This window comes from Struthio camelus, chromosome 14 (assembly GCF_040807025.1).
Source record: "Struthio camelus isolate bStrCam1 chromosome 14, bStrCam1.hap1, whole genome shotgun sequence".
NCBI classification, from domain to species: domain Eukaryota; kingdom Metazoa; phylum Chordata; class Aves; order Struthioniformes; family Struthionidae; genus Struthio; species Struthio camelus.
The window spans coordinates 1017402-1043475 of record NC_090955.1 but is presented as its reverse complement, the minus strand read 5'-3'; the positions used below and the strand labels follow the sequence as shown (position 1 = coordinate 1043475).

The 26074-nt window shown below is 47.0% G+C and overlaps 1 protein-coding gene across 8 annotated transcripts in view; it reads right to left on the bottom strand.

Moving 5' to 3' along the window:
• The window catches only part of SRGAP3 (SLIT-ROBO Rho GTPase activating protein 3), a 158574-nt gene that overhangs the window by 67974 nt on the left and 64526 nt on the right, over window positions 1-26074 (bottom strand). For all 8 annotated transcript variants that reach the window (XM_068906765.1, XM_068906768.1, XM_068906763.1 and 5 more), the window contains 2 exons: window positions 14396-14588; window positions 2984-3146 (listed from right to left, as the gene is read on the bottom strand). In XM_068906765.1, coding sequence (XP_068762866.1) covers window positions 2984-3146; window positions 14396-14588 — 356 coding nt within the window. The remainder of the gene's footprint in view (window positions 1-2983; window positions 3147-14395; window positions 14589-26074) is intronic.

The window sequence follows — 26074 nt, the reverse complement described above, 5'->3', positions numbered from 1 at the left end:
CACAAGAGGTTAAAGAAACAACCTGCCTATCCCCAGAAGTGTCAGCCTCCCTATCCACATTAAGGGCAAACGATGACACAAAACAAGCCTTTTCAGTGATTTAGCTGATCATTATTTCCATGGACACGTGAGTCCTACTACAATTTAAACCTCAAGGGACAAACGCAAGTGAAATCACAGATCTCAACAACTCAATTGTACAGCCTCCTTTTGATTAAAAGCAGGTGCTGCCTTTGGCACACTGCAGATGGAGTCAAAACTACTTTACCTCTGCAGACAGAAGATGGGGGAGGGAGAAACAAGGAGGAACAATTTCTATAAAATATAAGCATTTTGTCTTAAAGCTAAAATTGAAATTCAAAAAGGAAGAGGGAGGAAGGGAGGCAAACACAAAGAAATAATCGTGCTGAATGGATGAAATATTTTATCATTTTGTCTTGGTTGAGGACTGACTTACTACGGGGAAAATACTTAAAACCTTGTATTTATGCCCTTGCTTGGATGTTGATTGGATTTGTCTTACTATAGTTTACAATGAGATATACCATTCACGGATTTAGGAAGGGTAGGCAGAAAGTCTTAATATGCATCTCAAAGCAGGTTTCACAGGAAAACGCAAATGGGAAAGAGATTTTTGAGACTGATTTAGAACTGACTCAACCAATAAATCCCAAATCTGTCCAATTTCTGGAGGCCACAGGGAGAGGAAAAAAGGACAATATCCCATATCAGATCAGCAATCTGAACCTGCACTTATAGTTCAATTTCTAGGTCTAATCTATAAACTAGCGGACTCTGGCCACGAAACTATCACATTAAGTTTACCCTCTAGGTGGCTAAAATTTTAAGATAGCAACTGCTTTTAGCACATTTTTACTATTTGGAAAGTCACGCATCCCACAGAACTTGCCCTGCTCACTCAAGTACAATTGTCCAGCCACCTCTGTGGAAAACAAGCTACAAAAATGACGAGAAATATAAGAAGAGCAGCATAGCCAGACAAAAGGTCCATCTAGCCCAGTACAGTATGGCTGGGGCGGCCGTTAACAGATGCCTAGGAGAGGAGTGAAGGGAAAGGGCAAGTGACGGGCCACTGAGCACGTTCATGACTTCCAGCAGACTGAAGGCCAGGGATTCCCAAGCCTGAACTTGCACCTGGGCCATGGTTTTATAGCGGTGGATAGGTACCTCCTCCACACGTTTGTCTAACTGCTTCAGAACCCAGGTTACACATTTAGCATTCAAAATCATCCTGGGACAAAAAAAACAACAATCCACAGTATTCCAGTTGTAATACAATATATATAGCATTAATGATGTAAAAAAAGTACTTTTCTTTTTACCTTTTCTTTCTGTCTGGTGCCAGGTAACTATCCACAACTTATATTTCAGAAAAAAATGAAGTCTTGATTCCTATTCACTTTTTACAAACCGCTTATGACTTTTTACAGTCTTATCCTTTTATGGACGCCGTTGTCTTTTTAAACTGCAGAATCTTGGCCTACCTCACTGGGAGGTACTTCACCAAGGACTGTGAGATAGATCCCTACAAGTCTTCGATGCTCACTTTGAATTTGGCTATCACTAATAATTCTGTATCATCAGCAGAATCTGCCAGCTTACTATCCATCCCTTTTCCAAATGACCTGTTAAGAACTCTACTGAAAATCTCCTTTGTTTTGTCCCTGTCTTTTAACCAGTCACTAATTCAGAAAACAATTGCTCTTTATTCTTCAGAATAAACAGCTTTTTAAGAACTTCAGGGAGGGACCTTTTCAACATTGAAGATACTGTGCCAAACTCACCCACATGATCACTGACTCCTTTAAAAACCGCAGTAGATTTCTGAGGTACCATTTTTCTCTTCAGAAAGCTCCACTGAATCTTCCGTTGCATCTGCCTGAATGCCTGCTAATTCTACTCTTACTAAAGTTTCACCCAACAACCTGTTTTTAAAGTCAGACTTGTTGATCTGCTCTCTGAAGAGCCCTTCAGGAATCTTTTTAAAAAAAAAAAAAAAAGTCATCACATTTTCCACCTTCCATTTCTCTGGCACTGATGGCAATTTAAGCATTGTGTTATACATCACAGCTAGTCATTTGACTATTTCATATCTCAGTTCCTTTAACTTTGTTGTGTTAATATCATCTAGAAAGAATGAGAAGTGATAATCGCTTGTATGGATTTGCTCTAAAACATCTACTGACAATTCAGCTGGAGAAGATTCTTCGGATTGGTTCCCCCACAAAGAAAATCTCTAGTCCAACCTTTTCCATAACAAATACTGAGATAAAGAATTCAGTTAGCTTTTTGCTATTTATTACCTTATATTCTTTTTTGCACCCTAGTCACCTATGGCCCCCTTCACATTCCATGGCAGATTTCTTTCTTGTGGTTTTGGAGAAGTTTTTGTTAGCTTTTACGTTTTTAGTAAGTTGCCCCTGAAAATCTCATTTGGCCTGACATATTGGTTTTAACATTTTCACTTGTCAGAATTTAAACTATTCTCTATTTTGCTCATTCAGATACAACATGTACTACTTAGAAAGTCTTGTTATTTTTCTCTGCTGTTTAACCATGTTGGCTTTTTTAATATTTTTTTACACTGTTCTGGGGGGATGTGGGTGTGCCTGAGACCCTGAAATTGCTGACTGCAGCTCTGGATGCAACTTTGGCTCTATTTCCGTCGTCAGAATTCTCACTGCCTTGTCAGACCGGGATCACAAACCCATGCTATTCTCTAATTGTTTTAAAGTCTGCATTTTCACCAGGACGCTTCAAATTGTTTTATAATTCTAAACATTCCCATGACAAAAACATGGCTAAATTCAATCTCAAAAGTCTAAATGCCCAATAAGCAGATTCATCTTTTATCTTCAAAGAGCCTCCAGTTTGTGCAGAAAGCCTCAGTAAATTCCCTTTTTTGGAGGAAAACGTAAGGATGAATATTGACTGAACAGAACTACATCACTGCTTTGGTTACCTTTTTAAAGAGTCTGATGACATCCTCACTGATCTGTGATAGTCGGACGATGACATTGTTCATGAAAATGTCATTCAGGGTAGCATGATCTCTGCTCTCTCGCCGGGTCTGCGTCAGAACCAGGTACCAGCAGTTCACAGGGGAAAGTAGGTGCTGATCTTTCCTAGGGAAATGTGGAAAAAAAATCAAAAGGCCAAGTGAACAATTCAGAAGGCATTTAATTTTCAAATGAATGCTATGAACATATCAGCATTGCCTTCTTCCAGTGCATAAATCTGTTATAGTTCATCCTGCCCTCAGAGAGGAGCGTGAACGCCTTGCTCCTTCCCCTCCTCAGAAATCACTGCAACTTTTGGTCAAATACTTGACTACCATTCATAACAGCTGATATAAACCCAACCTGCTTCTTCAGTGTGCAGCTGTAACCACAAACGTGTCATTTTGCTGGATGTATTTCGGATAGCACAGCTAAAGGAGCACAGAGCTCCACCCCGCTGATCGGCGGGAAGGACATCTGGTCGCAGCATCTCGTGCTGCTAACATCCCTAATCTCCTCCTGCCCGGGCCTGTGATCGCTTACCGCAGCGGAGCAGAAACCCCAGCAGCGTGGAACAGCAAAGCCTAGAAGACAGACAAGGGCAGTGCCAAAGAGCACCGCTCAGAATGAAAAACAGCATATTAGACCAATTGTCTGCCTTCAAGAAATCTCAGAAAGTCTTCAGAGTCAGCCACAATGATATGAGCCGTAATCAAATGAGAAACACAGCTGTAGAGCCAGGATACCACATTGTGCACTATAACAAAAACTCTTCTATTAGCAGAAAGATGGGACAGGGTATTTAATAGGTCTTTTCTATTCCAGCACTTTTCTGACTGTGCTGTGTTGCAAACACTTCAGGAAGCCGTCCAATTTCACAAGAAAATGTTTGCATAAGCTGTTTGCATTGCACACAGATAGTTTGAATCACTGAACTCATTACTAATTAATTCCTTGGTATCCGTATGGGGTCTTCATCAGGGTTCAGAGGTTTGATGCGACAGCCACAGCACAGTAAATATGTAATGGGGAAAGTCTCATTGTATTTATTCAGAGTAGAAAACATCTATCTTAAATACTGTAACATCACTAGCGATATCCCACACTGTGTTACCAGGCATCGATGCTACTGCCAAGTCTACTGTCTCGGGATAACTCGTGCTTTTCTTAAAGCCCCATCTCCTAGAGACACGTGTTGAATCAGTTTTTACTCAACAACAACAAAAAATTCTGATCTTCATCGCTGTAGGGCAAACTTGAAGATGCGACTCCAGAGCACCGAGAAACTTCAGACACCAAAAGACAGAGAACGGGACTTCTGCCTGCCTTGGCGCGCCGCTTCCAACCCGGCCTTGGGCACTCCGGGCGCCTGGCTCCCGCGCTCGCTCGCTCGCTCGCTGCGGGGGCTTGACAACTCAAGAAGAGTTTTACAATTACAAAACCACACGTAGGCACCTGTCCCTTGCCTTGCCCCACCTGCATTTTCACCCCCCGAGCATCAGCTCTCCTCCGGCACCCGCTTCACAGCGGTGAATGGATTACTTAGAACATACTAACATAGCGTTTGCTACTCCTTTACTTTACGGTCCTGGACACGCTCCGCTTCGAACCTCTGTCGAGAAGCCCCCAGCCACAGCCGGCAGTCTGAGAAGAGGTGCCCGGTTTGCGAGCAGGGCGCTGCCGCGGTTGGCGCGGGATTCGGCTCCGCCGCCGGACGAGCAGCAGCCGTGCAGCGCTGCCGGCCGCGGGCACGGCCCGGGGCACCCCAGCGCGGCAGGGAGGCCGGGCCGGGGTGCGGAGGAGCGACCCGCGCGCCCAGGCTCTCCACCAGGCCGGCGCCACGTCCTGCTGGCCGGACGCTGCGGGCTCAGCGGTCGCGCAGGCTCAGAGAGCTGCCCGACCGCCCCGGACACCGCAGTGCCGCCCCGGCAGGCATCGCCGCAGCCGCAAAACCCACGGCGGGCTCATCTGACCCCAGCGCTACGCTCCGGCGGGAAAGGTGCCTTAAATATCTCCGTCAGCACAGCAGCTCTCAGTCTAAATATTACACGCGAAGGTTGCGATCAAGCCAAGGATTTCCCTTTCCTTGCTCCAAGCTTCCTTCTCCCACAGCTTTGTCCTTATTTACCAGCCTCCCACAGCCGCCTGCAGCCAGCACAACGCACGTTTTTCTGGGGAAGGAAGGTGCTCCGACGCTGACGCCAGGTTCACACTTGCGCTTCAGCCAACATATGTGCACCCTTGCACGGAGTCTGCTCTGAGCAGCCGTGGTTTTCTTCCCTGCCCCACCTTTGGGGGCCAGATAAGACAAGGGGGATCCAGGTCACCTACTGTGCTCTCCGGCCCACCGCTCCATAACTACGCTTTCAGAGAGGTGTGCTCTGCAAAAGGTTAATCAGCAATGTTTCAGGTTCATCAGCACTATTCCAGCAACACAGCGCAGGTTCTCCAGGCAACGGCTCCGAAGCAACTAAAACCGTGCGAGTCAGCCCGAGGCGAGCCGAGAGCTGATCAGCCGTCTCAGCTGCGCCCAGAAGCCATACATCACGCCGGACAACGAGCGGGCAGCAGGAACGAGCTGCTAGCACGCTTGGACCGTGCCACCAAAGGGAAGGCCACCGTCCACCCCAGCCTGCCCCGAGAGGAACGCGGAGCTGGAGGCGGCGCCGGTCACCGCGGCAGGTCTCTGCTCCCCCGGCAGCCTCCCACGCTCCTCCTCGCAACCCAGCTGTGCGGGCAGCGGGGACCGACGACCCCGCTGGGAGGATTTCCAGCTATGCAAGTCTGGCATTCAGATCTTTTTCCTCTCCTCATATACACACCCAGTTGGCAAAATCTCAGTTAGCCAGTGAGACAAACTAATAATTTCTGTGTCTAAATCTGTTTCCAAGCTTCACGCTCCACTTGACCAGTAAAACAAAAGTTATAATTAATAGCAACTTGAACTGCAGATTTACCCCAAAAGTGAAAGTAAGAAAAAGATCCAGCAACATGTTGTCCAGTACACTGCCTTCTGATTAGCTGAATACATACAGTATTTTTATACTGTATGTTACTCCAGAAGAAAACAATTTTAAAGTGCTTCATAAACACAAGTTAGATCTGCGCAATGCCTTTTTAAGGCGGGTAAATCCTGTTGTAATTGTTTGGAAAAAGCAAGCTAAGTCCTTGAGAAGTTTCCACAATTCTCCCAAGGTACAGGTACAACTCCGTCCATACCGTTCACCAGGAACGCTTATAAGGTTCTACTCCGAAAACGGGAATCATCCTAATCAAGATGCAGACGTGGCCCCAGGGGGAGGCGAATCACCCCGGCGCGGCAGCGCGCAGCCCACCGGCTGCACTGCTGCGGCCGGCGGCTCGCCAGCCCGCACCGCCCCAGTTCTGACGCGCGCCGCTGTAACTCACTCAGCTCACGTCACTCGACCACTTTCGCGTCTGATTAGGCGAACTCCAACTCGTGGCAACGTGCTTGAGACAGGCCTACCTCTAACCGCTCCTAGTTTTGGGTAAGGGGCCAAAAGAAACGTTCCTGAGCGCGTTCCCTGCGCTCACCACGCAGCGCGCACCTCTGCTCCGGTTCTGCCTGTTCATTCAAGGCACAGCGCATCCGGCTTTTGGCTCTCTCATGGTCCATAGTTCGCTCCCTACTTAACCGGCCGTGACAGCGCCTACGGTTAAGTGCAAACTTGTCCAGGAGCCTAACAGCAACGTGACTGAACGCAGCTCCGCGCCAGCCTGTACCTAGCACAGGTTTGCTCCTTCTGCATGTTCAGAGCTCACCGGTCCATTAACTCTGGAGCCAGATTTTAAGAGCTCTCATTTAAACACAAGGCTAGATGGCCAGCCAGTCTCACGGGCTCTGCACGCAGAGGAAGAGCGTGTGTGTGTGTGTGTACGGGTGAGCAGCTTTGTGGCTCAGTACGCAACCAGCTCCGGAGGTTTGTCTCAGGTGGACCTCTACAGAGAACCTGCCCCTTCAGCAGTTTCCATCAGCCCGTTCACAGGTCATGGGAGATGAGCCTTCACTAAAAATAGAAAGCAGTAATCTACAGCATACAAAATACACAAAAAAATAAAACTTCCTAAAGTCTGTCCAGGAGCAGGCAACCTGCTCCTTTCCAAACTTTGATATTCTGCCCCAGAGGGCAAGCTTCTGGCATTTGTATTTATACAAAGCAAAATTCAGCAATGGCTATTGAGCTCACTGTGGACCTTTATGAAGCCCATGGTGTGCAATCAGATGGGAAAATCTCAGAGTTCATGCAAACCAAGACCCCTGCAGGGAGAAAGAAAACCCTCATCACAGCTGGTACGGGAGTCCAGGGAAAGAAACCCTCTGGGAAGCCAACTGTGAGAAATAGCCTTCATTATCTGGGGTTACAGAGGCCAAATACAGATAAGAAGCAGTTTAGCTCCCTGCACTCTGCCGTCACCTGGTGCAGATCAATTCCTCTCACAATCAGCAGAAGAGATCATGTAACGTGACATGGCCTGGGTGGGTTTCTGGCAGTAGAGACTGAACTCAAAACAGTTAGGTAGGAAACAGCGCAACCTTCAGAGCCTGCGATTTTAGCTAAAATCTTTGGATTAAAGCAATTAATAGAATCAAAACATTATCTGGCCTTCCTAGAAGATAAAAAGCTTTAATTCTTAGGCAAGGGCTGTCTATTCCCTGAGAGGGAAATCTCTCACGGGTCTTGAGACTGCAAGCACAAAAAGCCACTCAAAGGAAACAAAACAAAACAAGTCAACAGTTGAGGTAGAAATAAGATTTTGAAGGTGCTCAAAGCAGGGCAAAGGCAAGGCTAAAGGCTAAACCAGAGCACTTTCCTCGATAAGGAGAGGGCCTTTCTGCCAGATTCTTACAGCACGTGTTCATACGAGCTTCTGGCCTCTAGGGCCTCAGATGTTTTCTGGAGTTGCTCTCTCAGTTAAAGCAGACTTATAGTTCCTGAAGTATAGTTCCTGTGATTCCTGAAGTTAGAGCTGTAGGATGTAGCATGAAAGATAAATACAGAAAAAGCAGAATGAGCACTCTAGTAAATTACTTCTGGCATTGGCATCTGTCTCACAGTTGGGAGACAAAACAGTGAGCAATTTAGAGGCTACTGGAAGAGAAGAAGGGCAGCCAAAGCCTAGCAGAACCAGTTAGTTATTCAGGCCTGTACCTTTCCTCACCATCCACTGTTCAGGATAAGGGAAACATTGCCCTCCCTCCAAAAAACTGGTGAAATCAGGAGAGGGAGGAAGAAAGAAACAACAGCAAAATAGATAAACAACACATAAAGATAATAAACAGTTTGATTTTGTTATGTTCATTTTCCATTTTCTCTGTGGATTCCTCATATTTAATAATATATTACTGCAATTAATATAACGTAATAACATATTATGACCATTTAAAAATTGATGAACATCCTTGGAAGCTTCAGTGCTGACCTAGCTGCGTTAGCCTAAATACAGCCTCCAAGATCCATCAGGAAAAAATTCTATGTACGCTCCCATCCAACTGGTAAGGTAAATCCAAAGGAAAAGCAAACTGCAGCCAGCACGTTAGAGCTCTGAGGTAGGTGTCACACACTCTTACTTTACTGAGTTCAGCTACACCAACCAAGGACAGCGGATAAAAAGAGCAAACACACTAGAAAATACGACAAAACAATGATTAAAAGGTCAGAAATAGCTAGGGAAAAAAAGCAGCCTCAGAGATTCCTGGTGTTGCACGTGGCTTCCTACAGCTCCCCCAGGCATCACCAACAGGACCACTAGACCACGCAGCGCTCTGGCCATATTACCTTACTCTTGATCTCACCCACAGCATCAGGGACTAGAGGAGAGGTAGCGTGAGATGTGGCGCCTCTGGCGCTGCCTCTTTGAGCTGGCTCTTACGGGACGGCAATAGCAGGGATCCAGTCCCTTCTGTGACAGGCGTTGTGAGGGACGGCTGCACTACATTGCACCTCTGGAGACGAAAGAGCTCCACCTGACTCGCCGAGAGTCTCCAAGTGACTATTAAAAATCAGTTCTGAAAAAAACAGCTGTGAGTCAAGACACAAAGGTCAGTCAAGGGACCAGAAACAAGACCATTGCAGAGGAATTTTCTCTGGTCTCGTTCATCCTCAGCAGACGAGCAAACGCATAGACACCACGGAACAGGTCAGATCCCCGCTCAACCAGATCAGTCTTTCCGGTGCCTTCTCCAGGGCCAAGAACGCATCCTGTAATGTAACGCTGGAGGAAAAAGCATGGAGAACGGCTCTGAGACACATTACTTCTACACTACGTCCCTCTCACATGCCGCTTCCAGGTAGCCCTAACACAAGACAGTTGAGTGTAATAAACTGTGACTGTATTGCACAACCAGCCAAGCATAATTGCTCTGCAGTGTAAACAAAGGCTAAAGTCAACTCAATAGATTAAAGTTTAAATAAAGATTTGAAATAATAAAGTGATGTAATCGTAGATGAGAACAGACACCCCTACAGCTCCCAGAGGCATGCAATCACGACCAGGTTCGCTGCTCACTGAGATGCAACCCAGAGTCAAGTGTAACCTCGGTTCCTGAATGGTGCCTCAAATCCCCATGGTCACAGAATGAGGACAGAGCCAAATGAACTCCGAATTTCATTTTTGTTGAAGTCAAGAAGCAGACAGTATTTTCCCTAATCCAACAAGTGCCACAAAATTCAGTTAAGTGATTTTATGGGTCTCCTAGCACGTTACCACCGTTCTCCTTGGAGTTGCAAAGTTTAATGCCAACATAAACAAAAAAAGGAAGCACGCTACACTGTGCCATACAATCCTGCTAGACAGTTTATGTTCCAAAGATCATCTTAATATTTTCATTGAGCAGCAATCTTACTAACGCTTCTTTCGCTAGAAGCATGAGAATATTTTTAAGGCTTTGAATTTATTGAAAAAAGTTTCTTTCAAAAGGGGCAGCATTGAACCTCATACATGACCTGAGGATGGAGTGTAAAACAGACCCATCTGCAGTCAGATGCTACTAATACAGTCACAGGTTTTCTTTCGTGTTCATCCACAGAAAGGCTCTAACTTCTCTCCAGAGTACAAGCTGTCTCAGGTGTTAAACGTTTCCAAGGTCAGCTTTTCAAAGAAAGTGAAAGAAAACTTCTCCCCTTCATGCAAGACAAGGAACTTGACATTATGCTATGTGCTCTGGTCTCCTTTTTAATTCCGCAGCATGGCTGTAAGGGCAGACTGGCATTTTCTGTCCTTAAAGCTGGAAGGTACATGCCCCAGCCTGGCCAGCTGGGCTTGCACAGCCGTGACCCTCTCCAGCGATAACGCTTAGTTCAGCGCCTGAGACAACTGCTTGCCAAATCCCCTGCCCACAGAGACAGCAGCCTCCTGGAGTTCATCAAGGCACATCCATTTCAACTTCCACACGAAAACAAACGCACAAATGAAAAGAGAAGGGCTTTGTGCATTCAGGCCAAGGGTGCCAAAAAGAAATGGGGTCCACCATAAACCTCTGCCTGAGCAGGAAGGAACAGCATACGCTCTCACAGCTTGCTGGGAAAATACCAGCTCCAGAAGTCTTTCCGTTATATTTTGCCCTGCAGCATCAAGATAGCCAGGTCCATGTGATAACCGGCCCACGCAGGAGATCAGTGCTGTGACGCCGACAGAGGGAGGTCAGGACGTCCCTCCCGCCTGTCCCTGCCCCACCACTGCCTTCCCAGCAGCCCTGGGCCGGGACAGGCTGGTTATGCTCCCGCACCACCACCTCTCAGGTAGTGCTGACACCCCACGGTCCTTCGTCTACAGGGGAAGACGAGCCCGATTTCCAGCTTCTGTCAGCACTGGCATTATGCCTTACAGATTGGTTGCTTAAATTTTTCTCAAGCTCAGATCTGTTGCTCCTGCTTCTATTTCCCATAATACATACGAGGAAAGGTTTTAGCCAGGCTCACTGCACTGATTTGCTCTACTATGTCCTGTTCAGCACAGAACAGCTAAGTCTCTCTGAGCAAAACGGAGGCTGGACAGCTTCGTCTGCTAAAACAGAGAAGAAAAATCAGCTTTCAGTCAACCGCATCCTTGTCCTACTTCTGTCATACCGTTCCCTTCCTCCGGTGGTGTTTGACATCTCCTGTTTCAATCAGCTCACGCATCATCCCGAGATTCAGCTCGGAAAGCCGCCACCACCGTCACTTTGCTCAGCGCCCTTCAGCTTGCCTTTCAGCTGAGCATCCCGTTCCCGTTAGCTACACACGGAGCACACACCGGGCGCAGGGTCTCTCCACTCAGCTCTACCTATTTTTTTATATGACTTAAAAGATACTATTATAAACCAGTGCTCTCCGCTTAACAAGGGGAGGAAGACAAATCTGAGGCTATACCAGCACCCGCCCTTCAGGGAGATTCCTGCTGAGCAAGTTACTGCGATGGCAGGCAAGCAGCATTAAACAGGACGTGAGCACTGTAAGGAAGGTTTGGACTACGCAATCTCCCTTACTTGACATATTCTCCTAAAAAAAAAAAAAAAAATACATAGCTACTTACTGGTCAGACCACTAGACTGGGATTCGGGAAGCATGGCCTCCATTCCCAGCTCAGTCACTGGCCTCCTGAGGACCTCAGCACTTCTTTGGGCCTCCCCAATAAATTTCCTCATTGTGAACTGCTGCAGGAGCAATGAAAAGAGCCACGCTAGAGCGAGCAGAGGTCTATGAAAGGCACATAATACAAATAACTCCAAGTTTAAATTTCTTCCCCAAATCACTTGCACCTTGCCCATGAGCCTATGGCTTTATATTCACACTGGGCAATAAGGGCCCTCCAGCTGCGCTCGCTGCTAATTAGACGTGCGCAGCGTGTTCCTGGGCCTGCTCCCTCCGTCCGCCAGATGCTTCACCTGCCTCCAGCTGGCTGCCAAACCGAGGAACCCGCAACGAGCTGCCTCGGTCATTGAACGGCAATGGCAACCGGATCACTGGCCTCTTCAAGTTGCAGTGCACTTAGGAGTCTAAATCAGGGAAAGGTCTAAATTAGTTGCAAATTTCCATAAAACTCCGCACTGATGGCTGGTCGTGCTCCGATTTCCAGGAATCGGCGTTTCCAAGTCTCCTTCGGGCTCTCTCAGAAATCCCGCGCAGCTGTTGGAGCAACACACGAGTAAGCTCTGCCAGAGCCCAAACCGCATCTTCCCCGTACCGGACGCTTTGGAAGGCGTTAAGGGAAAAGGGACGTTCCTGGCAATCCCCTGAACGCTTTACAAGGGAGAGAAAGTTTTGCTTTTTTTGTCCACTTCATTCGATTAACGTGGCTGCCACTTTCGCTTCAGAGAGGAGCCCATTTGCCACGACACCCGCTGTACTGCACTCAGTCCACTAAACTGCACCGGTTGAACCGTAGCCTACTGCACTTGACTACACAGAGACAAAGGAGAAGCTGAAGATACCATATATCTTAAGGGTGTCAAAAGCCTCATCAAAATAATGACATTCATAAGCAAGCTGGGGAAACATAGTCCAGATGAGTCTACTGTAGAGTAGGCACAAAACAGTTTGGAAAAAAGTACTAAGGAAGTAAAACTGGTTCTCCCTCAAAACGGAGCGAGACATCAAGGAGTTGGCAGAGGCGTGCACTGGAATCAAGCTGATGCTATGCCACCATCAGTACCACCTCAAGACACTGGGCACTTGCGCCTAGATATTTTACAAAGACCTGCAGTTACTGCAAGTTACAGAGCATCTTTCCAACATCACAAATAAAACGAGCAACGCCCCTAGCGTCCTCGGGAGCACCATGGTGCTGAGCAATCAGCGGCTGGGAGACGCACACACAACAAACCTGCACGGACTCACGTCTCTGGAAGATGGGCACTTTCCTGAACCCGTAGTCACAAATCCCTTCCCCGGGACTGTTATCCCTGACAGATGATTTGGCAAGGCCAGGCAAGCACCAAACAAATGAAAAGCAACAGTCAGTTGCAAAAAGAACAAATAGCGTTTGAGTAGCAATTCGTTTCCAGTGGACGTTTACATAAGACAACAGTAAACCCTTGCTCACTAGAGAGACCAAGTCAACAGATTAAATAGCAGTTAGTAACGTAGCAGCAGAAATTGCTGCTTTTGCTGCTGAAATGGAAAAAAATCACGAGGGGCTAGACCGTAAAGAGCCAGGGGCTAGCAAGGTTAAGTGCATCGGACAGGCAAAACCTCTAGGAAAGGAGCTGCACAACAGTTACAGTCTCCGGCTACTAGACCGAACAACACTGGATTCACCTCGAGCAAAGGACGCACTCCCAGCTGAGAAACTATGCCTCTTCTTGACAGCTGCACCCCTGAAGGAGACAAGCGCTACGGCCAGGGCGAGGAACTTCGGGAAGCACGCGGTACGAACGCCAGGACGCCGCGCGCGCCGAGGGAGACGCCGAGGGAAAACCGAGCTCGCCGGCGGGAGCGGGGAGCCGCGCAGCCCCGCTTCCCGGGGAGGAGCTCCTCGGGCGACACCACGGTCTTGAAAGGAGCCTTGAAGCTATGCTGCGGACCAACGAGATCAACGGTACAAACTGAAGAGCCTCCCCACAAAATACAATCCACTCCAGGCTTAAAGCCTGCCTCGAGCGTGGGGGGTTGCTTGGAAGGGGGCGGGGGGCAGCCAAGCTTGAGAGCGCGGCCACACTGCAAACAGGCTGCTTTGGAAAACGTGCACGCGTTCAAGGATTTTACAGGGCTGATCATCAGTTTGAGTTTCACACAACAACTCCAGCATCCAGTTCATACTTCCTCTTTGAGCGGCTTTTTAAAACTATATTTCTACTATGAATTAGCCCATATTCAACACTGCATGAGCACGTGCATATAGAACATACATATTCTATTTTTAAAAAGACTTTAATAAAACAGATTTCCAGAAGCTGCCAAATCTGAGCCAGTAAACAGATCTATGCGCGATCTGAAGCGTTCTAACATCTAAAGACTGGACTATGTACATAAATTTGGGTTTATAAAATGGGCTTTTTTGCACTATCAAAGCAGTGGCTGAATTCAAGTCCCTTAAAAAACACACACACACACACGGGCCTTCCCAGTCCCTAATTCATATGTTTATCGCACTGCAGAAGCACGTAAGCCTGATTCAGGCAGAACAACTAAATAATGCTGTGGGAAAATCTGTCTCTGAAAAGCAGGTTTCCAGTTCTTACTCCTTGTGCACGCTGCATGGTGGTAACCCAGAGAAGGCCACTGTTGTTGCTGTTTATTTTAATCGGCTTTTTTTTTAAACTTTGCGGCTAACCCTACCACCACCACACCCCGTCCCCCCACCCCCAAAATTTAGCTTTTTAACCAGTTTCTGGCCCATCGTTTTGCATTATTTTGCTCCTGGAAACGCCTGCTTACTTGAACTGGTGCTCTCTGGAGCTGCGTATCTTGGACGAGAAGCGTTCAGCTAATTTCTCCAGGCTCCTGGAGTACTCCAGCTCTATCTCAGCTTTCCTTCGGAAGAACTCCTGGAGGTCCTGCAGGAGTTGCAGGCGCGACTCCGACTGCTGTTCCAGACATTTGAACTGTTCCACCAGCTGAGTACGGATTTCTGCATGCACACAAAAGAGGAAAAGAAAATATAACGTAAGTAACAAACTCCACGAGAATTGGCTTTCTTTGTCTTACAGCAAATCTCACAGGTTCTTACTAGAGCACAGCTCCTCAAATTTAATTCAAAGTTTATTAAAGTCAGTGGAAATTTTTTCCAAGTGAGAGCTGAAGAATTTCATTCACTAGTCTCACATTAAGTACTTGTTCTTTGTCAAAATAAATAGTTGCGTAAGTACACGGAAACTAACCCTTCGAGCTTCCCAACAGCTTTTTTGCAACTGAAAAACGCTACTTCAGTTTGTCTAGTATTACCTGGAATTCTATATTCTTTGCACATAAACTAACATGCTGTCCGTGGGTAAATGATCATTTTAAGACCTACTGAAAAAGCTGACAGTGGACTGAAGAACACTGGCATTATAAATGCATATTCTTCTTCATTCGCTTCCCAAAATACTATTGGGTTAATAGGCAAATCAAACCCGCCTTTTACTGAAAGGTTTAAAAAGTCTTTCAGACACCCTAAACCTGAGCTCATAAAATCCCATAAAATTTGTTTCGTGTTATTTCACTTTCTGATAACGATCTTCAAACGTTGTGACAGATACAACTGTATCACCCCAACCACCTTTAAGGAAGCGCGATTCTGGGACAAAAGGAGGAGGCGTTTGCATGGGGAAGCGGGAGAGAGAAAAGGAGCCGGGGGCATTTGCAGCAGGGCACCGCCTTGCCGCGGGGTCTCAGCAGCCGCTCGATCCTAGAATAAATGAGCCTCCCACAAGAATTAGAGAAATCTGGTCTCCGGTCCTGATATTTACGTAGCGCTGCCAGTAACTGACAACCTCGGGCGTATTCAGGTCTCCTCAGCACGTGAACGTTATTGGAAGACCGCTTTAATGTTTCTCCTCTTTATGTGTCAGAGTCGTATTTTCTGTCTTTACCAGCCTCACTTGGACAACGCTTTCATCTCACACGCTAAAAGACCAATGGCGTTTTTTCCAGCTCCCGCTTCTTACAAAACGTAGCCCCGTTCAAGAGATCTGCAGCCGCTGCTCGTTCCTGGAAGCCAAACGAGCAGGACGGGCGCAGGGAGCGCCGAGCGGCCGCGGGGGGCGAGCCAAGGAAACGCCCCTTCCAAACCGCTTCCCCGACACCCGAAGGGTTTCTACCCGAGGCGTTTTCTCCACGGCTCTTCAAAGCACTGCGGAGCCTCCCAAGGCTGAGCAGGGAGCGGCTGCTTCTTGCAGAAGCTGCAGCTCAGCTCAGGCCGCCGGGAGGGGAGAGCTAGAAGGGAGGCAAAACACGAGGCAAGGCTGCAGGGAAACCCCTCTGAGCACGAGCAGCCGGGCTGAGCCGCGCGGGCTCCCGCGGCGGGCGGGCGTCAAACCGCCGGAGTCACGGACGCCGCGACGAAGCGGAGGCCGGAGAGGGGGCGCGTCCCCGGACCCCGCGTGTTGGCCGCGTGCCCCCTTGGCGAGCGGCTCCGCTCGGACTCGCGCGCAACAGCGCATCCCTGCACGGGCTCACCCTGAAAAATTCGGCTTCCTTTTCTCCCTCCCCAATAAACGATGCACAGAAGCGTCTTCCTCCATGCCGAGCACGCGAGGCACTTGCAGTCACCTTAGTCCATCTACAGGAACTACTTTATATAATACTTTATACAAACATTACTTTATATAAACTTTATACAAACATGTCATAAACAATACACAAAATATTATGCGTCTTTCCTCAGGTTTGGGACTCAGTACACTCTTCACACCGATCACCTGCAGCTGGGAGAAGGGAACAGGATTCATTTGCAAAGCATATATTGCAAAAAAGCAGCCAGAGGAGCTCAGCAAGGGGAGCGCAGCATCACGCCTGCGCCCCTCATAGCGCACGAACCCTCAGGGCTAGACCGGCGAGGGGCACCCCACAGAGACCCCAGAGCCCCTCGGCCCCGTGCTGTCTCTTGGTCCTCCCGGGCTTCCACAAACGCGCTCCTTGCTGCTGGCCTAACACGAGCAGAAACACCACCGCCACCAGTTCAACTCCCTCTCTTCCGTACTATCTAATTTTTCCTTTGCTCTCAAGATCTAGCAATGTGTTCCTGCCCTATAAAAGCAGCAAAGCGCTGCCTATATCCCGTTCAGCTACGCAGCCCAACACATCCGGGGTGAAGCCCCATCCCCACCTGCTCTTCGCCCAAGTACTCTACAGCCACCTTCTGTAGTCTTGCAGGATTGTGCAGCCCGGAGAATGAATCCTACGCTCAACCAACAAAGCCTCAGGCCAGAAAGCTGCTCCTCCTGTGCGTGCATGCGATGCAACGGGGCCGATTACCGACAGCCCCCGGCAGTACAGCACTGCAGATACCAATATTCGAGTTCACTGCTGAGGAACTATTTTTTAAACATAATGGACCAGATCTGTACCTGATGTACCTGATCTGAGCCAATGTACATCTGTTAACGTCAAGTTTCCTTGATTTATAAATATCTAAACTTCTGCTCTTTTTGGGGTGGGGGGGTGAAGAGGGAGGACAGGAGGGGAAGAAAGGCATGATTCTGGTGCCACTGAAGCTAACCACCTCAACTCAAATCAAAGCTCAGCTTGGGCACAATGTCCAGAACATAGGTCACAGTTTTCCTTCCTTCACCTTATGAGCTTAAAGTTTATTAATATTTAGCTCCCAAACTCAGTCTACACAGAGCAAGATCAAAACACATGCACATTACCATGTATGCACACACATACTAGCAGGAGAAATGCAATTTGTTATTACTGGAGAGGTTCTGCATCAAGGCTCATTGAAACGGGCAGTCTCAATTTGCATTCCTCCAGCACATCTCACTGGCTCCATCATCAGCCAAGTGGCACATCAACAAGACAGGAGTACAAAAGACGACAGATATTTGTGGATTCTTATTTAGTTTAAAAGCTCTGCCATGTAGCTCATAAATTTTGCTGTGCGCTAGTACTGCAGGCTCCAGCACTCTCTTTGTAGGACTGCGAGGACCTGACAGACGAAGGAGAAGGTAACTCACAGCAGACTCCTCTGGTTGGCAGCAGGGATTACAGCAGGAAAATCTCAGCACTGTTACCCTGAGCGGAGCGGGATCAACCCCACGAGACCACAAACATCATCTGCAAGAGGTGCAGAGTCCTCTTCTGCCCTGTTTCATGGGGAGAGGAGAGTACATGGCCAATCACAAGGACCACAAGAATCAGACTGGAAATACAAGGGTGTGGTGGTTTTCTGTCTGGATTTTTCTGTAACGACAGGAGATTGTACTTTCTTAACCCTCTGGTGCAAGGTTGCAACATACTGAACTGTCACTGTCTATGTGATAGAAAGGTCCAGCCTGAATTAAGAAGAAAATCTTCATGTTTGAAGAACTCTTTGGCAAGAGGACTAGTTTTCATCCCTGGTTCCTTCTGTAAATTCAGCACAGTAAGATGACAAATGATAACTCGTCGGCGAGAGCCACAGCAGACTAAAAATATCTGTACCGCCTAAGCACACAAGCATGAAATTGCTACGTTATAATTAGGAAGCTCAATGACCTGAACCAAGATAATACAGCAGCAACATTTCAGTGCATGAAACAGTCTTGAGTATGCATACACAGGTAGGGCAGACTAGCCCTACACGGCTCCTGGTAGCATTAGGCTGTCCTTCAGCGTTGCAGCTACAGCAAAGTCCTGTCCAGGTGATCATTAGTCCATGAGGGATAACAAATTGAGGAACTATCAGGTAACAATGCTGCAAAGCGCTGTCTGAAAGCACTCCCACACTTACAGGCTACGGACTGGTCAGAGATGAATTCTGCTCACAGCTTTATGGGAAATTTCAAGCTCTTAAGATTTCTGAAGAGCCAACGTTGAGGAGGTTAGAACTGACACTGTAAGAATCTGGCATTTCTCAGTATTCCTTCAGATAACAAATACCTTACGAGCCTGAGCCACTCCGAGCCTGACAGGTGAACTCAGAGAGCTGCAGGAACATGGACCCCTGCAGCAACCTCATTACTGATTAATTTAATGACTGCAGTAATGGACGCGGAGGCTGCAGGCCGCGTGAAGGTCACATAAAAAGCAAAAGCTCCTTGAAAATAATGGACATGCTGAAAAGTAAAAGGTAACTCCAAAGTTAATCAGTCACCCTCTGTGGGATCCTCCTTGGGCTACAACAAGAGAGTCAGCTCATTAGGTCACGCCAATCACTTGTTCTCTGCTTTCAGATTTGCTCCACAACCTGGCACACGTATTATTTTTGGTACTGCAGGTTTCTTCTGTAGTAGCAGCGTGGTGGCCACTAAATAGTTTCTTTAAAGCTATTTTACTTGGTCCATTCCTTAGGCCACACCTCAGCATTGGCTGGAGATAGCACAGCATGAGCTTAAGGTAGTTTTGATCCAGAGCAGGCTGCTGTATAATCTGGGTGTGGCTGCCTACTTGATCTGAAGTCTTGTCTTTGGTCCACAGAGAGCTACTATAAAATTTCATTCTTTCTGTCAACATACCCAAAATACCAGCTCAATTCCTGAGCAGCCACCAACCTCACAGCAGTGCTCAACGCATGCGGATTCTGCCTGCTACTGCAATCGCAACTGGATCAAACACCAAACATTGGACTATCTGAACAGGACCAGTATATTACGCACAGAGAAACTTCCAGCTGGGGTTGTGCTGATCCTACCTTGCTTTGAAAAATACCACCCTTTAACTCTTACCCATGAATTAAACATCATGGCAAAATAACTAAAGGACCTACTGTGAAAGTTAATAAGACTAAGCATCAAACAGAATACAGGTGGCATCTGGGCTGTAGCCTAAAGTCAAGTCAGAAGAGCCTTAAGTGTGCAGGGAAAAATTCAAATCTGGTCAGATGTTGAATTCTGGTAAGGCGGCCAAGCCAAACCCAGGTCTGCAGCAACTCAAACACAGATGCACTGGAAGATAAAGCAGCAATTCAGACAATGCAAGGAAAAGAACATTGCTTTTAAAGTGTTTCCTGTATTCTCCTGATTTTTTATGAGAAGACAGCACAATTGTTCATAAAAATGCATTTGAGGCTAATCTTAGTTAGGGATTCAACATACTTCACTTAGTCACATAGCAAAGCCATTTTCAATTCCAAAACTCCGTCTGGATAGGGCATTTGTTACATCCCTTGCCCGTGCTAGCCAAAGCACTCTAACTCACTTCTGACCAATATCCATTTCATCTACAAACACAAGGACGCTGAAAACAGGAACCAGCAATATCGGAGCCCCCCAGGGTAGAAGATGAAGAGCGTCACGTAGTAGAGAAGTTCAGCACAACTGCTGCCTCTACCCAGGAGGCTGCACCACCAGGACTCCTCGTGACTTCCAGCGCCTGCTGCATACTGAAACATCAGCGCTCGCTCACAGCTGAGCTGCAGAACACCTCAAACGTACCACAGAAAGCAAATCAATTCAAGCCAGGCAAGCAATGCCAGAAACACTCTTTTTTAAATTATGGCTGCTAAAAGAATGGAAAAAAAGAAATTAAGCACTCATTGCAAACGAGCACTCAAAACTACTGGTGTCAGAGTGCCCTAGTCTCTACTCCAGAGCCAAAATAAACTGTATCCTATTTCTACGGTATCCGGTATCATGCAAAAACACAGAGCTACACGTCTTACAAACAGCTCTATGTTTTCCCATCCCCTCTTCTTCCCATTTGCACTCATACACAGAAAATACGTTTGGTCTCCTTGCAATGGCACTTTCTCTGGGGGAAGTAGGGCTGCTTTAATTCCGCGCAGTAGTATGTGCATTGGTTTTGCTACAGAGATACACCACAGCGTGTGGAAAAGCTGGGAGGACATGAGGAATGCAGCACTCAATCACACCCGAAAGCAGACCTTGGGAGCTGGAACTCCAGCTTTGGTTGAAAAATAGTCCAGGCTCCACAGAAAGACCACGTGCGCATGTTGGCAGCGCAGTCCTGATTTCACCAGAGAGACCGCTCTGCAGGAATGACGGTGCTGGGCAAGAGCTGGGCTGCCTTATGGGATCAACAGGGCAAGACGACCTTCTCATTCATGGCTTCCTGCAGCTTCACTGCTCTTCCAGCTGAGCAGTGACAGGATACGAGACGGCTAAGTCAGAGCTGTCACGCAGAGCTTCTCAGAAACGGCATACCCTCCCCGGACACGGCTTGCCTGGCAGCATACATGGCTGCTTCACACGCACCCACTGTTGAAGCCAAGCGTTTTGCCCATTACGCAGTTAACAACGGCATTCGCTAGAGCCGAGGGTGGCAAGGACTAACTGCCTTTGAATTAAGCCTCCTTAAAAAAAAAAACACACAAAACAAAACAACAAAAAAACACTGCTAGATTCTTACAGGATACAAAGGTACCAGCTTCCTAACAAAACATTTTTAAAGCCTTCATATTCCCCTGCTGACAACTGTTTCCTTCCCACACAAGGTCAGTGGAAATTTCATTACATCCCATATGGATTTTACATTCCCACTCCTGCTGGTGCCAGCACAGGACTTGCCTTACAGCTCTTTGCTTTACTGAGCAAGTTTGAAATGGATTTTTTTTTTTTTAACACACAAATTTGATCTCTAGCTCTCTTTTCGTAGCAGATTACAACCTGAGGAGGTTTCTAGAATAGTCCTTAACAACAGTGACAATGCTCAGGAATACAGGTAATATTGATAATACTTCTCCAGTCTTTTCAATTTCCTACCTCTTCTTATTTCTTTCAGGAACTGTGCTCCTGCTGCTCATTTGATCTTCATATCTGGCACAAAGATTTCTCTTTAACTCTTGCAGGGATCATTCAAGGCAGTTCAGACACGAGCAATAAAAGCAGAGAATTATCAAGGCTGCTAGCAGCTTTTACTACCTCCTAGCTCCGAGTAATGGGAATTTGCAGTTTGTGCCTATTACAGTCTATAACAAGCAGCGTCTGCGGGGAGATTCAGCAAGGATTGCCTCCTGCTACTCATTGCAACCCCCTCGCTCACGGATGCGGGACTATCGCTCAGCCAAAAAGGGCAGGACACAGTCCCTTTCCCCCATGGTCTCATTTTTATGTTGACCCATCTGAGAATCCTTGTCCTAAAGGGGCCTCTACGATGGCGCTTCAGTCCTACCAAGAGGGCTAAGGACACTCGTGGTCATTCAGGCAGACAGACACATTTTGACCTTCGTCAACAAAAGTTTGTCCGTTTCCCCTATTCTCAGAACGCCTTGCTCTGACATTTTCAAGTTTCCTTCCAGAAGTTCACCCCTGCCGGTACCAGCTAAGTATGCAGAGGCAAAGGGCAGTCTCACCAGACAGGAGCAGCCAGTTAATTGTGACCCCAAAGCCACTCAGCTGTGAGCAGTCACACAAATAAATGGACACAGCCACTGACCCCCAGGAGTTGTTGCTGCATTTTGAATGGAAAAGGTTCGCAGGAGAAAATAAAATTAAGGGTTACTGGCATCATTAATGCAGAAGACAGAAGCAATAACATAGAAAAAGACATTCTTTAGTGCTCCAGAGGTTTCCATGAGTCAGTCACTCAGAAACACAGCATCCGACAGAGCCTTCATTGTTACTCCCCTGCTTCCATAGTTACTTTTCTCCTGCGTTTACAAGGCACCCTCTTTTCAATTAAAATGAACTTGTTCTTAAGTAGCCTTTTCAGAAAATAATGAAAAAATACAGGCAGGCAGAAAAGCCTTTTTGCTCCCTTCACGCCTGCTGCCTAGGGAACATGCAGGAGCATTCAGAGGGCATCCATTTTCTCTCACTCTTGCATGGTGGAGCTGGAGATCTGTCTCACTCCATGAACAATCACCATTTGCTGTTTGATTCCAGCTACCCTTCATCTTCCCGCTCTCTCCCTCCGACCCAGCCGCTTGTCAGTAACCTGCTCATGCACCTAGAGACAGAAATACAGAATACAGACAGAATATAAACTAAACACGCACCTATTGAAGTCAAGGGTGCTACCTTGATTGACAGCAGCTGAGAATCCAGACCAAAACATGCCCCATCTTTACCAGTGCTGTTCGAAACAATTTTATGGCCAGCAGCAGCGTGAGCTTCATCAGCCCCGTCTGTCATGACAGGGGGATTAATGAACCTTGAACTATAATCTTCAACTGAGTGCCAATTGTATTTTCAGTGTTAGACAAGTATTTTCTTCAGTGCCTGACCCTAAACCTTTAAACGTTGGAAGACGGAGCTAGAAAGACAAGGGCACTTTCAGGAAGAAATCACTGGCTGTGTTTTAGCAGCTGGACGGGAGTGAGTCATTCTCATGCACCTGATTTATTTGCCTCGTGGAAGAACTGGGTTTAGAGGAGACTGGAGTGAGACGAGGCAAAGCACAGGCAGCCGGAAGCAGAGCTGCGCGCAGATTCTCTGGGCCTGCAGCGAAGCCCAACGACGACCTGAACGGCCATGGCCGAGGGGCACCGGGCTTTCCTCCCGCAGCAGGACGTTTGCCCCGGGGCCGGCTCTCTCGCCGGGCGGCCCTGCCTCCACCCGCAGCGGAGGGCCGGAGGGACCAGAAACCCCCCACCGAGCATCTCGCCCCGCGGTGATCCGGGAGTCAGTAATTAGCAGCGCGAGGACGTTTCGAAGGGCACTTCGAGAAGGGGAGTTTTCTTGGCCAGTAGAGGGAAGTCGCAGGAGCTGCAAACTACAGCCCAGGTGCAGGTTTGGGCTGCAGACGCCCTCAGTTACGCTCCTCGTCCTCAAAGCTTTGGGCCGAACTGTTATAATCTAATGAAGCACCCTCCTTGCTCAGTCTTACCTCTTCCCTATAACTGTTGCTAAAAGGTTGAAGCAGTAGGAGAAATACTTCACAGTAGGAGAAACATATACCAGAAATGCTATTATACAGTGGCAGGTTCGTATCTCCCAGAACTCACATAACGACAGCATGTCCTTATTTACACCAAATAAAAATAATTTGTCAAATTAAAAGGAAACGGGATGGCTCTGAGAACATCAGTAACAAGTTATTCTGAAATGCTACTATAAAAGCTAAAGGTTCCTCAACAAAATGGCCCTAACTGGGGTCAGAACCTTTCTTGGTTCAGCTAATACATATTCTTCAATAGCCACGTTAGGAGCTTTCCCCACTAGAATAAAAATAAGCTCCTTGCCATGAACAGCAAATCTCACTAGAAAAACTCTCCAACTCTGGGTTTTATCCAACATTTGGACATAACCACAAATGCCACAGATCTGCATGGAGAAAATAATCACCTCGCAATTTGTGTTACTGAATTTGAAGTTTATAGGAACATTTAGTAGAGATCAACAAACACAAAACTAGTCAACTGCTTTAGCAGGACTCAAAGACATTTGCCAAAAAGCAGAAAGCAAAACATTAAATAAAACTGCGTAGCTAGTCACATTTCCACAGTAGTTCGTCTGAAATGCTCCCATGATTGAGTTTACAATATATGAAATCACAAACATTGCCAAACAAGAAAAACAAAATGAGCCATTTTGCAAATAAGGGTGCTAAGGAGCTGAGCTCCCTTGAACTCTGCTGGACAACTGGCTTTCAAGATTTGCTGCTTTCTTCCCCCGGTTTGTTCAGCTCTGCTTATAAAGAAGTAGTTTCCAATGTGAGTAATTGTGTTATTATTTAAAATGCAGAATCAGTGGCAGAAAATGCAAGAAAAATTATTTCCTCAGCTTTTCTGAATTACAACGGCAGTGATATTGGAGAAAACAAAATTCCTTGGCAAGTGGAGGCAGAGAAACAATGTTTAAGATGGACTACAGGACTACTCATCCAGCTGAGACACGGAGCATCTGTAATCGGAAGATCTGGCAATTTGGCTTTGGCAAATATTTCACAGCTACTCAGCCCGCATCATAACTGATGACTGTTCATTATTCTTAAGCCACGTACATAAGTACTTCACATGTTGTACGTAAGAACTTGACATGTTCGCAATGGTCCAATTTTCAGAGGTGACGTACCACTGAGCTGAGTTAAAGGCCTCCCTGAAGAGGTACTGCCAGACTGAGTCGTTCAGCTGAAGACCAGCTTTACCAAACACACGGTTGTGCAGAGGCGGGTCAGACCAGCGAGCAGCTCTTCAGCGCTGCATGCGGTCGCAACACAGAAACATCAGCCTTGACTGGGAACGAAGAACGAACTGCTACAGATCATCTCTCCAAGCTAGCAAGGAAAGCTTGCTGACAATGAATGACAGGTCCTATGCTCAAACCAAGATTACCAAGATCTCAAATATGGCAAATCCCTGATTAGTCAAAGATCCCCAAGAATACTTGCACTTTGCTGAGAGCCAACTCCTAGGGAAAGCCTTCAGGGTGAGATAATGGAGAAGTAAAAGGAAAATGAGATTGTGACTGCCATGGCCAGCACTGCTGAGAAACCCCACAACATACTGCACTGCATACAAGCTAACACCCCTGAGCAAGGATAAACACCATTGTAAACAGTCCCCGAATGACAGCTGTAAAGCGGTATGAGTATTGCACAACCAGCAAAGAGATGAGATAAATGTTTTACATTCAAGCTTTGGCAGGTTTGTAAATGAACTGCAGCATGAAAAAAAAAATGCAAAAAAAGCTTGACAAAGCTATTCAGAAACTAATTCAAGGACATGAGAGATGAGATGAGATACAATTGCTGTTTACAAATATAACGATGGGAGGGGAAACAGCCCCAAGAAAGGAGCAACTTAAACGTAAAGATTATTAGCATAAGATAAATAGATACAAACTGGCTACTTAGGTAAGAAAACAGAAAATCTGTAAGATTCTGGGTCAGCCAATTGGAGACATGGGTGAAAACTAACATGAACATGACACTGTGCTGCTTGGGGCCCCGAGGCTAGATTTGATGACTCAGCAGCAGGTCCTTAACAGTCCTACATGGCCATGGAAGGAGGTAGGTAGCTCAGACGTGGAGTATTTTGTCATTATGATTATTACAACCCAATTACAAAAACTGAACCTGACTGAGATTCTCTGCATGTGACTTGCAGCAAGCACTGTGCCTCTACAGAGGACTCCGAGAGCTACACCGAGAAAGCAGTCCTTTCCGTTATGGCTTTTATAACATTAGGCGCTGCTCCTCCTCTGATACAAGGAGGAGATTTACAGTCACTTAGGCAGCACTTACTAGTGGAATAACAAGCTCCATGATGCCAGTTTCTAAAGGCAGCGCTCCATGTCAACAGAGAGAAGCCTGCTGCACAAAGCAGCAGAAAGATCTCCTGGGAAAAGTTGTTGTTGTTGCTTTCTTAATATAAATCTTGTCTCTAAAATGGTCTGATTACCACAGGCACCGAATACCTGCAGCTGTCCAAGTCAGCTGGAGATGTTCTACACAGGCCCTAGTCCCACCACCTTGCATAACCCCATGGTTGCAGCTGAACCCTGTCCTTCCATTGTGCAAGGTTAAATTTTTGTGGAAGGACGTCTGAATTCCACACTTACTGCAAACAGCGTACGAACGAGAAAATCTAAC